This window comes from Andrena cerasifolii, chromosome 3, assembly GCF_050908995.1.
Source record: "Andrena cerasifolii isolate SP2316 chromosome 3, iyAndCera1_principal, whole genome shotgun sequence".
NCBI lineage: Eukaryota > Metazoa > Arthropoda > Insecta > Hymenoptera > Andrenidae > Andrena > Andrena cerasifolii.
Window position 1 is genome coordinate 283,007 of NC_135120.1, and position 14,283 is coordinate 297,289.

Below are 14,283 nucleotides of genomic sequence, written 5' to 3' on the forward strand. Positions count from 1 at the left end.
TTAAATAGGACTGATGACAGCGTTGCCAAATTCACTATGTTCCGGCCTGTACTACAGACGGCCATGGTAGGGCATAAGTTCAACAAAGAGGTATTTTTAACGATAGAATCGAAGTTTAATTAGACCTAACTTTTTCGCGACAGCTAGCGTCACGGTAAGACTTAAGGGGTCATGCCTAGTTAGCAGGCGAAAAAGAAACGTGATGTTTAGGAATTTTTTGTGGAAAATCTAATGTATATTTTTTACAACTATTTCCTTATTTCAAAAGTACATATATTCAGCAACTCTCAGTAATTTTGTTATAGGAAAATATTAAAAAATTAACAAATAACAGATACTCTTCCGGAAGCTATTTTTTTGTTTGCGATGCGCACAAGTTCTCCTAGCCGGATTATCTGAAATCGAAAGGTAAAGAAGATTCTGTAGGTATATGAGTTTATCTAGTTCGTGAACGAAGGATTTTTGTTTTTGATGAAAACTCTACTTTTAATTCACGAAAAACGAACAATTAAACATTGAAAAATCATGATTTTGCGTTAAACAACCGCCATTTTGTCTGAAATCATTTTTTTGAAAAATCCTTCGTTCACGAACCAGATAAACTCATATATTAACAGAATCCTCTTCACTTTCTGATTTCAGTTGATCCGGTTCGGAGAAATTGTGCTCACCGCACAGCGCCATTACAAAAACAGCTTCCGCGACAGTGATTGTTATTCCTTCATTATGTAATATTTTCCTATAACAAAATTCCTGAGGGGTGCTGAATAAATATACTTCTAAAATAAGGAAATAGTTCTAAGAAACATATATCACATTTTTCACAAAAAATTCCCGAAAATAACGGTCTTTTTCGTCTGCCAACTAGGCATGACCCCTTAATACTAACAAGGAAAGATCCCGAACCTGAAAATTAAAAAAATTCTGAAACTTTGTGAATATGTAGGGGATGTCCTCCTGATTATAACGCAATTTTTGTTTGCTGCCCAAATTTACTCAAAGGGGGTGAAATTAACCCCTGAAAATTCGGTTATTTTCCGATTTTGTGTTATAACTCACAAACTGTAAGAGATAGAAAACAAGTTTCAAGACAAAAGTTACTTCTTTTAATTAGATCTACCGTTTGGTAAAAAAATATTTCGCAGTTCACGAGTTATAACACAAAATCGGAAAATATCCGGATTTTCAGGGGTCAAATATACCCCCTTAGAGTGAATTTGGGCAGCAAACAAAAATTGGGTTGTAATCAGGAGGAAATTCCCAACATATTCACAAAGTTTCTGAATTTTTTTAATTTCCGGGTTCGGGATCTTCCCTTGTAAGTAGTGGTGCATTATACCTTTGAGTACATAATCAAACAGGTTTCAGCTGCGTAAACCTGCGGCTTTGGTGTCGGGAGCATTTTTTCCATAACTCTTATCAGTATCTGGAGTATCTTGCTTTCGTTTTTCATAATATCAAAAAATGTTTTAGATAAAAGCTGAATGATTCACAAGAGGCCATAATTTAATGTAATTAGTTTTTTATATGTGGCCGCAAAGAGGACATATGTATGAAGGTCACCGATGTTTTGTTAAACGGAATCACATATTTTTTAATACATCACTGGATTCAGTTCATCATTTTCTATGGCAAAGTATTAACCTACTTATGTCGAAAAATTATTAGTTTAGGAGACATTTTAATTTAATCATTAATATTGACATACAAATATCTCCTAAACTAATAGTTTTCCGACATCAGTAGGTTAATACTTTTTAATGGAGAATGACGAATAGAATTGATTAATGCATTAAAACATATGTGACTCCATTAAAAAAACATTGTTCACGTTTATATGTTTTCTACATGTGCACCTACAAAAAAAACTAATTACACCAAATATTTTATATCAATTTGAAATATATTTGGTAATTATTTAGAAGTTATCCATCCTCACCGATTTCAATGATTTTTGGATATGATGTCGGTTTATATGTTCGTTTCCGAGATATTCGCGAAAAACTGCTGCTACTACATAATGTATTCTGCCGTATACCTACCTACAGTACGCGTCCGGGGCAGCGTATGCGCCAGCATGGGACAAAACAACTGACGAAGCTGACCTTCGTTTCCGAGATATTTGCGAAAAACTTCTTTTGACTTATTCCGACGCAACGCATTTCACTTTCCAACTTGTCCCGGGTATTAATATTGGTTGGGGCTAGATTAGTGCGGGGGGCGCGCGCCTGCTCGCGGGCGCGTAAAGCATGATAGCGAACCGATATGAGTCGGGGTGTTGACGGACATCCGCAAGTTTCTGGTTCAAATCTCTAAACTTACATCAGTTCGCTATCATGCTTTACGCGCACCCGCACTAATCTAGCCCCAACCAATACTAATACCTGGGACAAGTTGGAAAGTGGAATGCGTTGCATCGGAATAAATCAACAGAAGTATTTCGCAAATATCTCGAAAACGAAGATCGTGCGGCGGTAACATGTATAGGAAAAAGTTGTTCAGAATCTTGTTCTTGATAACATATCCAAAAATCATTGAAATCGGTGAGGATGGAAAACTTCTAAATAATTACCATATATTTTTTTACAAATCACAAAACTATTAGTTTTATTTTTATTATGAATCGTCCCCAACTTTAAGTTCCTTACCTTTCCGTATACCTCTCAAAACACCGTTAACGCGGATTATTGTTTCACTTTGGATTAGGCATTTTGTTTTTAGTAATTTTGACTTCAGATTTGTAATCAGCGACCTCAAAAACCCCGGGATACCAAGTTTTGTATAAATTGAAGGTTTCACATTGATGCTATCATATTTTTTCCTCGATATTGGGATTTCCGACCACTGTGCGTCGGGAAGATGGGGCGCATCGGTTACGAAGCTTTGAAATTGAAGTAACTGCGCGCTAAGCGTAAAAAATGGCGTTCTGAAAATTTTAATGAAATATTTTACATTTTCAGGACTATAACATAATTCTTTACTTATTTAGTATTGTGTTGTTCATACGTGCATTAAATCCCAAGTTTCATTTTTACGAAATAAGACTATTTTACACTAACAAGGGAAGATTTCCTCTTGATTCCAACGCAATTTTTTTACTGCCCAAATTCGCTCTAAGGGGAAAAGGAAAAAATAAAAAAAAATGATGAAAGTTTTATCAATTGTTTTAACAATTAGAAGTTATAAACAAAAATATTGATAAGGTTTTCTAAAATTCGTTGTTACACAAGAAATCTGAGCTGGATATTTAAATAATTATGAAACAGCATATTCCATATTTTTTTCCCATACAATTTCAACTTTTGTTGTATTGCGGAACTATGCTCCTCGACAACCGAAGAACTTTCCGATCCCATTGTAACGCACCTTAAGGAGGAACACCACTGTGACGGCCGGAAAGTTAATCCATTTTTAAGAATTTTTTTCAGAAATAATTTACAGTTTTCATAAAAAAAAAATATTACCTATCTTTAGTACGTTGTCTTAAGAGACTATACAAAAAAATAAAAAAACATCCATAAATTTGAATATATTAATTAATCTTCTAGATCCCTCCCACGCACAGTGGTCTGGAGGGTGGCTAAAATTCAATTTCTTAACTTCAACTTTCCAATGTCATTTTTTTGTATGAATTGACAACTCTCCAGAGCTTCTAAATCCGCATACATTTCCCTTTTCAGATGATTCTTTGATTAGATATAATATTACGAAGACAAAATCATGAAATTTTATGTGAATCTAATTGTTTTAATTACTCATTATAGAACATCAAAATACATCTTTGTATCATACAGTTACATAGGTAAGGAAGTATATTTCAGTTATTTATAGGTGTCATAGGCATTGTTTAGTTTATGTACAAATAGTGCAATGTTTATAACAATTTAAATTTTGAGAAGGCTTATAAAAAAATGATTAAGCATGATTAACGTTGGACTGTTTTTACATGAAAGCTTACACAATTGTTAACAAGAGCATGTAAATTTCAAATGCAGTCTCCTGCAATTTTCAATTTTATGTAGACTTTTAGAAATGACGCTCGAAGTATTTGGGCGTCCCGGACGCATATAGCTGCATAGCCGCTTCAGGAGCGATTTGGAAGAAGCGGACTGTCTCAGATGTTTTCATTGCGCGAACCTTATCTACTGTTAGTATTAAGTCTTATAAACACATTGGTTCTCTCAAGGCGTATTTCTGCCTCGTTGCGTTAGTCTTCTGTCGAATGTGGACTGTGAAACACCTCTTGCATTGACAGATTTTTTGATTTTATATATTCTTCAATGTAAAAGTTTAGTTATATATCATAGTTATATGTTATAGTTATACATAGTTCAGTTATATAATAGTATGTGTATATATATATATATATATATATATATATATATATATATATATATATAGTGTGTGTGTGTGTGCCATAACGTGTTGTGAAGTTTATTTTATAAGTGTTTCAAAAATTTTATATAACAATGGCAGAAAGTATGTTTCATTTCTGTGTCAATCACATCAGACGGTTTCATTTCTGTGTCAATCACATCAGACGGCTTCATTTCTGTGTCAATCACATCAGACGGTCTCATTTCTACAAAGAAAAGTATCCATGGTAGCCTATGCCGCCCACAATCCAAGTGATTTTGGTACATGGAAAGCAAATACTCGAAAAATGTATTTTGCCGTCAGGGTATTTAGAAGAGGATGCGGCAGAATCACGAAATAAGTTTTATAAACAGGACCGACAATTTCGTGCCCGAAAACATAGTAGGAAGAATAATCTCCTAGATATATTTCATAGAGCTCTGGACACTTCGGATCCAATTATATCTAGCATATCACTCGCAAATAAAATGCAAAAACAAAAATTGAGCAGACTTCAGCTACTCACTGAAGTTATATCAATATTACGTTGTCCAGTTGTCGAACCACAACCATCAACATCACATTCCGGAATAGCTGTCGATGTTAATGTTTCCGATGATGTTGATGATCATGATCATGAAGATAATGAGGAACATGAAGATTTACCTATATTGCAATATTTAGATAATGTGGGATTAGAATTGAATGTATTATAGGTAATAATTGTATATATTTTATATGTATAATATTTTTTAATATTTTTTTTTAAATCAAAGATAATGTTAGAACTGATTCTTTTTTTTCTCTAGTACAGATATGATTTTTAATTTTGGCTATAAAATGCCGCTTTCCAAACCACAATGCGCGCCATATTGAATCCGCCATTTTGAATTTTGAATTTTTAGTGCAAAATTCGTTATCAGCGACCTCAAAAACCCTTAATCACCACGTTTCAGAAAGATCAGAATTTTGACCGCTAAACGTAGGTATCCCCAGACCACTGTGCCACGCGAGCTTGTCGAATGTGTCACTATAGAACAGCAGGTCCGAAATCAAATTTCATTTTTTTTTCACTATATGAGTGTAGTTTCTGTTGTACGTACTGATTTTTAAAACAATTTTTTTTTGTAAAAATGGTGCGCTTTGCAAGAAACGTTTCGAAAATCCGCGAATAAGATGGACAGTTTTTCGAGCATATTTCAAAAAAATTGTTTTCAATCAAAGAATACATAAGTACAACGGAAACTACATCCGTGTAGTTTATAAATCCCCACAAAACTACCTTTTTTAGAAAAAGGTACAAAAAAGAGCGCCTAGTACACGTGCGCAAAGAACGGTAAATATTAATTTACCGTTCTTATTAAATCCCATAAAAAAGAATTCCATTTAAAAACATTGTCGAAAATATCTTCACAAAACTAATGATATACATAAATGGCGCCAATTATAAAAACGGCTATTTGTACAAACAATCGGATTTAAATAGAATAAAGGATTCATAATTGGAAGAAACAAAAAAAAAATAATAATATTAAGCAGATATATTTTTATAGAAATAAACATTTTAATACCAATAAAAATTTTATTCAAAATACTTGGCGCTGCGAAACCACAAAAATGTTAATTGTCTTGGTATAAATAATAAAACAAGACAATACACCATTGTGACAAGAAAGAAAGAAAAATAACAATGCAATTTATACATGTTTATTCAGTTTAGCAACACCAATAAAAATATATCTGCTTAATATTATTATCTTCTTTGTTTTTTCCAATGATGAATCTTTTATTCAATTTAAATCTGATTGTTTGTACAAATGCCATTGTTATAATTGGCGCCATTTTTGTATATCAGGGTTGACTAACTGGTGGCCCGCGAGCCACCGGGGAGGCTCCTCTGCCTTGCTGCTGCGCTGAATGGCCCCCTCCTTACCTACTAAACTCTGACGATCGCAGTGGATTCCTCCTTCTTTCCTTCTCCTTTCGACTGCGATCGTCAGAGTCCGGTAGGTATGGGGGGGGGGGGCAGCATGGCAGCAAGGCGGACGAGCTTCCGGTGGCCCGCGAGCCACCATTAGTCAACCCTGTTGTATATCATTAATTTTGTGAAGATATTAATTTACGACAATGTTTTCAAATGGGATTCTTTTCTGCTCACCCTCCTCTTTGCCCCCTTTTTCCGGCGACCTTGCCGTTTTCCCACTTCTCTTAAACCCTCCACTTCTCTCCTCCTCCATCGCAACCACCTCCTCCTCCCTCTCTCTCTCTCTTTTCCGCAGTAGCTCTCTAAGCTACCCATACTGCTCCCCACGCTACTACCACTATCATTTCTATACCTTTCCTTTATTGTCGTGCTCCCCTTGCCCTTCTCACCCCCTTTCCCATCATCGCCCCCCATTTGCCCTTCTCCCTCACTCCCCTCCCCGTCTTTATGCCTCCAACCTTCCCTTTATTCATGCTCCTACTTCCTTTTTCCCCGTTCAAAAATTCCCGCCTTCCTGCCAACACCTTTACCTCTTCTCCTCTCCGACAGATGTCTCCCCTTTGATCTCACTCTAGTGATCCTCTAGGTAATCATCGGAAAATGTGTTCCGCGTTTTCTATTGGTCGACGCAATTGGGGTCTAAACCAGAAGTAGAGAGAGCAAGAAACTGTAAAAAAAAGAAAGAGACAGAAATACTGGTAGAAAGAGACAGAAATACTGACAGATAGAAAGAGATAGATAAACGTTTAGGTTATGTTATTTCCGGTTTTGCTCCAAAATGGCTGCGGTTATACCGATCACTCCCTAGAGGATCACTATCTCGCTCTGCTCTTTCCCGCCACACTTCTCCCAAGTCAAGCACCTAACCTCCAAACCTTCCATTATCCTAGCCTCCTATTTCCTTGTCACCTTCAATCCTAGCCCTTTCCCCCTTAGCTCTATCCCTTCTACACCTCTCCTTCGCTCTCCACACTCGCATTCTATCCTCCCTTTCACCGCCTCACCACACTTTTCCTTAATTGAGGATTGGATAATTTTTTCACCTCCTCTGGGTAATTTTTTTTTTAAATATGTCGTATTGTCATCCAAACTACGCACGCCTGCAAAGCTTTGGATTGGTAGAAGTGGTTTAAATTTCAGTTTTCAGATATGAACCAAACATATGTTACGTTCGGAACGTAAAATTTTTCTTTTAAGTCAGGGTATGCATCAACAACGCCTAGCGTTATAGGAAATCCCTCGTTGATCATACTCCTGCCTATTAATTAATAATATTTTTGATAGAACAAAAACCCCTTTTCTTGGAACGTCGTCGTCTCAACGTACTGCCGTCCCGCGATACAGATAAGGCGGTGCTGACGAAAGACCCAGTGATTCTCCTTCTGTGCCGAATCCGTTTTATGTAAGCGGCAGGGTTGCGTTTCAACAATGCTTTGCAGCATTGTGGGAGAACCCTCGTTGAGCACACCTCTGACCGTCGCGTTAAACATTGTAACATAATCAGTAACGGCTACAGCGGGAATGCGCAGACTGGATCATTTCTTAGAAGACTGACGAAATTGTATGCTCTACATCCGGTGCAGGGAACCGCGCCTTCCCACGATCTTGTCGCATGTGTGAATTAGTAATTAATTAAAAATTGTTGTTAAAATTTGAATACCCAACACAATTTCTGATAGTCAACCGACTGTGGGATTCCCCTAGTCAGAAATTGTGTATATGAAATCATGAACATTAAGGGAGGACCTTTAGCTGTGCGAAATTGTATGTGAGACGTCATGTTTTCCTGTGAGTACGAATATTCCGTAAAGATTGATCATATATTTGAATCGGGAGTCTGATGGATGGACGTGAAAACGCACACACACACCGCCTCGTTAAGTAGACGGGCCCATGGTAACGCGGCCGAGCGATAAAATGCAGCGTAAGCATTTTCGGTACGGACCCACTGTGGTCGCTGCCGAGAGCGTGAAGCTGCGACACTCTGTGACGGTAAATCGTGAGGTGCGTGTCATTGGGGTCCGCAAGTGTTTTAGAGCTAGAGTTCTCCGGTCTACTGTGTAACCGCGTGAAAGACTCGACTTTGCGAAACAAATATTCTAATAACTTCGAAACTATTTATTCTGTTAACGATTTAATCCAAATTTTTATTGTATCTACTAGTTAAAATTATTATTATTCAGTTTCATTTCATAATTCAACTCAGTACTATTCAAAACGATAACCAAGTGTGTGCGTGTTCGCGTTTCATCCTCTTTTCTGATTCAGGTTTATCAGCGACTCAGAACTACACAAGCTTCAAGGTTTATCAGCGATCCAGAAAGTTTTCCAAAACTCAAAAAGCAAATTTAAAGCATATTGTCAATTCGATTATTGTGACTGTCTGGTGAGTTGCACATCTTATCTCTTTTTGTACACGAAAATACACCGTTATAATTAATTCGTACCTAACGATAATTTCTGACAGTCAAACGACTGTGGGATTCCCCTAGTCAGGAATTATACCGATTTCACAAACGTCTATTCTTTGTAAATTATTGATTGATTTGTTCATATTCAGTTCTGTTAAATGTTTTACATCCATTCATTATTTAATCATTAAAACTTTATTTACTATTAAATTCTACTCATCAATTACCTATCTGATTCCATTGAAAAGACCCGTACGGGACTAGAGCACCAACGATCCCAAAATCTACCCCTTATCCATCTGATAAGGTACTTAGACATTTAAAATTTAAATAATTGACTGTTACCAGTGCGGCGAGCCTCCTTGCCATTCTATACGTAACGATAAGAAATTCTGATAGTCTAACGACTGTGGGATATCCCTAATCAGAATTTGGCTATTTAAAACGCGCCGCTCGAACACTAAAAAGGCCGCGGCACGTAACACATACAAGAAGCAAACAGGATCGAAGCTGAATAAAATCGTTTAATTAATATATTACTGTGTCATAATAAATTTTATTCTCTGACGTAGATCACACTGCGTCATCTTCTGCTTCGATTATCCGTAAATATATAAAATCCACATTTTAGTTACAACTTAACGTAGAACTTATATAAAAATAGAGTAGCCCTTTGCTATAGTAAGTGTAGAGACTACAAAATGTGTCCGAAGGAGGTAAGAGCGTATTGCAGAAAGTCGTGTTGCAGGAAATTTAAATGCTAATGGTAATACAGCAAAAATGAAGGAAGAGATCCAATATTTTTAACGCACAATATATTGGTGTTGGAATAAAAATAATTTAGTATGTTTATTGGTGAATTAAAATATTGTTAATGGGAAACTAATAAAATAAATGAATAGCGTGGCAACTACTGTGAATTTTAAAGTATTACAAATGTCTTTCACAAAAGATTGAAAAGAATCAAGGGAGATGTGTTTTCTGCGTACTTCGTTCACTAATGTAACTTGCTCTACATTGCAAACAATCAACCATAATTTTCTTAATTTTTAATGCTATGCTAATCTGACAAATTTTGTCGAATTACCATATTTGACAAACTTCCAGAAACTTGTGCGAAAGAAGGTGCAAGCCTGTGCACCCTCTTCATTTCTATTCAAGCCTGTGCGTCCCCTTCATTTCTATAAGCTTTACATAGAAACTCTAAATTAAAAATAATTTGCTGGTATAAAAATATCTGTCAATTTAAATGCAATTTGTTACAATATATTATTTTAAACATGCGTGGTACAAATTTCCAGAAACTTGTGCGAAAGAAGATGCTTCTCTGTCGCACCTTTTCCGGACAACTTCCAACTCTGTGCGGCGCCTTCGTTTCTATAAGCTCTACATAAACAGTCCATTAACAAATTTTGGCGACATACCTTGTTAATTGAGACAATAATTCAATGTCCTATATGGTGTAAAAACTCGTGACATTTAAAAAATGTTGACAACTTACCTTATTTGACACTTGGCAGATTATGATTGATTGACACTAGCTAGGTTACGTTTACCTTGACAGCTGTGCTCTCTGTCTGGCTGTCACGTGACAACAATTTGCTACGCGATTGGCCGAAACCTTCATCAAATGAACGACGTGCCTGAGAGACATTTCCTCACTCTTTCATGCTCTTAGACCATGCTCCTCTCTTGCCAACACTTGACGATAACGATTCATAAGGCTGCCGTCTCATTTTTGATATGGTCCGAATCGATCGAAACGTCCCCAGTAAACAAACGGACCTTTATGAAACTACTGCGGTCGATAAAAAGAACTTGTACAAGGGTGACATCGCCAGGTACTCTGTGTAGACGAATTTTTTACGCATAGTACATACTCTAACTGTTTTCAAACCCTTTGGGACTTATTCTAACTTTACCTTTACTTTTCTTTCCTATTACATTTGTGTAATCTTGTTCAAACTTTGCGCCTCTAGAGTTTACGCTACACGACGTTAGGTTAGTACATTATAAACCCCATAATGTAACTAGGCGGCCATATTTTAACATGGCGAAAAGTGGGAAAGCGCAGTAGAAGACGAAAATGAGCTGCAGATCGAGCACACTTTATGTCCTTATATCATGGTTACCACATCATCTGTTCTCTCTGTCTCTACCGCGCTGTTATCACTTCTCTCTTTGTATCGAGAAGTCTTGAAGGAATATGGCACGAGAGCTGCGTCTATCGTCAGAGCCTCGCTGAACGTAGCAATAATGAAAGACAGAGAGCTAAGGGAGTGTAGGAAGGAAAGATGGAAAGATACCAAACCTGATATAATTTGAAATATAATTATTAACGATATTACATGTTAGCATCACCGATTTTAAGGGTAAGGTCGAGGACGGATGGCTCCACGCTGTCCTGCCTTCGATGGTTTATGACTGGAATTTAGGCTGCATGTATTCCTGAATGGGGGTGCATGAGACTAAACAGTCCTGGCGACGGGCGATGGCTGGCGACCACTTTGGGTCTTCCAACTATCGGGTGTCGAAGGATTGCTTGTTTGAATGTAGAGAGAGAGAGTTTTGTTATGGCAAACGGCCTGACGCCGTATTGCCAAAGAATAGGGACTCTGTTCCTGGAGGATCTGGCACCGGAGTGGGGAAGGCTATGCTTTCTGGTATGCGAACTGTGAGAGACCGCTCAGTCCTTACCCCAGAACTGTCCTGGATCGAGCCTCGTTGCTACCCTTAGAAAGTAATTTCTAACATCAGAAGTGGGATACTAGCATAGAAGTCTACTGTGTTAGCGAATCAACGTCTGAAGATGGCAGAACAAGGTAGTGCAGTTAGTGAACCAAGTGCACCGTCGTTCGAAGCGCTTTTCAAGAAAATCATGGAAAGTTCAATGAATCGTGTGCCGAGTACTTCTACCACAACGCCCGCGCATGTAGCGGAAGCGATACCGGAATTTGGAGGTGTGGATATTGGAGATAATGCTGAGAAGTGGTGTGATATTGTGAAGAAGGCTACAGAGACATTACCCCTTACTCAGCGATTAAATTTAGAGACCCATGCGTTGACGGGATCGGCTAAGACATGGTACGCGTCATGGCATGGTCATCCAAGAACGTGGCAGAAATTCCGGGAAGATATTTGTGCGGAATTCATTTCGGGAGCCAGACTCTGTGAGCTGTTAGTTCGTGCTGTGACATATACAAGTGATGGTGCAAGATCCTCTTCGGAATACCTGCGTCATAAACTAAAATATTATGAGCAAAGAGGAATTGAAGTTAAGTCAAAGGAGCTGATTAGCCTTGTGATTGGACATGTAGTTGATCCAACAGCGCGGCAATCTTTGACAAATGCAAGTTACCAGATGACTGTGGCACTAAAGTCAGGAATCTCGCAATTTCAATTGGGGAAAAGGGATAAGGACAGTGATAAAAGGCCTCACCATGCTTCGCGGAAGCAAGACGATAGGAACCGTAAGGATGATAGAAAGCATAAAGACGATAATGACCGTAAACGGTGCTTTACGTGCAATGAGGTAGGACACTTACAATTCGAGTGCCCGAAAAAAACGGAAGACGGATGGGTCCGGTAATCGCCATCCCATTCCGAGACCCTCCAAGCAGCTGACCTGTGGCTTTTGTTTTAAAAACGGCCACAAAGAGTCTCAATGTTGGGCGAAACAGCGTGTACAGAGGGATGATCCAAAGGCCAGGAAGTCGATCACCGGCGGAAAGAAACTACGAGCGAATGTGGGTCATATCAATGACGTGGGTTTGACACCCATATTGTTTGAAGACATTTTGGTGCAATCTTTGTTGGATTCAGGCGCCGATAAATCAATGGTGCGTGAAGGGATTGCAAAACGTGCAGGTTGTAAAATTGAACCCTGTAACACGATAGTGCGAGGACTTAGTGGTGGACCCATAGGTGCCCTGGGTAATACCAAAGTTTTAATTCAAGCCAAGGATACAGCGGCCGAATTAGAATTTTTGGTGGTACCGGACATCAACTTGCCGTATGACGCAATTGTTGGCGATGATATATTGGATTACGAAAACTTGTGTGTCAAGAAAGTGAACGGGGAGAAAAGACTGTTGTATTTTCCCTTGGGATCGTCGAAGCTATCTGCGGAGCCGCAATGCAACCTGGCTGAGGAGCTGCTACCTGAGATTCGTCAACCCTTGGAGGTGTTATTACGGCGTTATGACCACATGTTAACGTCAGGTAACAAAGTTCGACCTGTGAATACCGGTGAGTTGAGCATTGTTCTAAAAGTAAACAAGGTGGTGAGGTATCAACCGTATCGATTGTCATTTTCGCAAAGGGAAAAAGTCAGGGTAATAATTTGCGATTTATTAGAAAATGGTATTATACGCGATAGCGTTTCACCGTTCTCAAGTCCAATTCTTCTAGTTGCTAAAGCAAATGGTGATGATAGATTGTGTGTAGACTTTCGGGAAGTAAATAAAATAACAGTGAAAGACAGGTACCCTTTGCCTTTAACCGATAATCAATTAGATCGGTCAGGCAAAGGAAAATACTTTACCAACTTTGATATGGCGTCGGGTTTTCATCAAATTCCGATAGCATATGATTCAATTGAGAAAACTGCTTTTGTTACACCGGATGGTCATTATGAGTACCTACGAATGCCATTTGGTTTAGCAAATGCTCCTGCGGTTTTCCAAAGAGCAATTAATACTGCCTTAGGAAATTTGCGTTTTAGTATAGCGGTCGTATACCTAGATGATATTTTGATCCTTTCACGAACTTTCAAGGAGGGATTGGAGGCCCTGAGTCGCGTACTGCACGCTTTAGATGTAGATGGTTTCTCGATTAATGTTAAGAAATGTAAATTCTTCCAAACCAATGTAGAGTATCTGGGTCGTGAGGTGTCGGCAGATGGTATACGTCCGAGTTCAAAAAAGATAAAGGCATTGGTAGAAACGCCTGAGCCTACTAATGTTAAACAAGTTCGCCAATTTATGGGTCTCGCCAGTTATTTTCGGAAATTTGTTCCCGAGTTTGCTGCACGCGGTGCATGTATTAGTAACAAGGAAACATATCGAACCCGAAAATTCTGATTGTAATGAAACTCCGTACGATTGTAGAGCATGTCGGAGTATGTAAGAAACGATTTTTTTTCTGCGGAAAAACACTCTGAGGGGGTGAAATCAGCCCCCAAATTTTCAGCGATTTTTCGTTTTTCGAGTATAACTTTGTAACGGTGCGAAGTAGAAGAAATCCGTAAATGGACAAAATGTTCAGTGTTTGATGCCGTATAACGCGCTGCAAAAGAAATGTTTGTACGTCCAACAATTTATAAATAAATTAAAATTTTCGTTATTTTACATATAATTTCTAACCGTGAGGGTTGGGGACGATCTTTTTCCGTGTAAAAGTTATAATTCGCAATGGTTTACTAAAATGTAAAAGGAAAAAATTTTGGTTCATTTGTTTATTTGTTTACAAAAAGAACCCCGCACTAATTACATGGGAAATTTAATCCCGGTTAATCTAGTTCATTTTTACATA

At 38.0% G+C, this 14,283-nt stretch overlaps 2 protein-coding genes across 2 annotated transcripts in view; one reads left to right on the plus strand and one right to left on the minus strand.

The window, feature by feature from the left end:
* Window positions 1-14,283, minus strand: part of Srp54k (signal recognition particle 54k) — a 140,735-nt gene that overhangs the window by 78,844 nt on the left and 47,608 nt on the right. The gene's annotated exons all lie outside the window — the stretch shown is intronic.
* On the plus strand, window positions 11,080-13,701 carry LOC143366670 (uncharacterized). The gene is made up of 2 exons (XM_076807904.1): window positions 11,080-12,303; window positions 13,596-13,701. The coding sequence occupies exons 1-2, from the start codon at window positions 11,561-11,563 to the stop codon at window positions 13,621-13,623; spliced, it is 771 nt and encodes a 256-aa protein (XP_076664019.1). The 5' UTR covers window positions 11,080-11,560; the 3' UTR covers window positions 13,624-13,701.

Excerpts from the sequence above, each read along its gene's own strand:
- LOC143366670 (XM_076807904.1), top strand. The coding sequence starts at position 11,561 with ATGGCAGAACAAGGTAGTGCAGTTAGTGAACCAAGTGCACCGTCGTTC. Across the intron at positions 12,304-13,595 it reads GTAGGACACTTACAATTCGA|AAATGTAAATTCTTCCAAAC; the intron begins GTGCCCGAAAAA and ends ATTAATGTTAAG.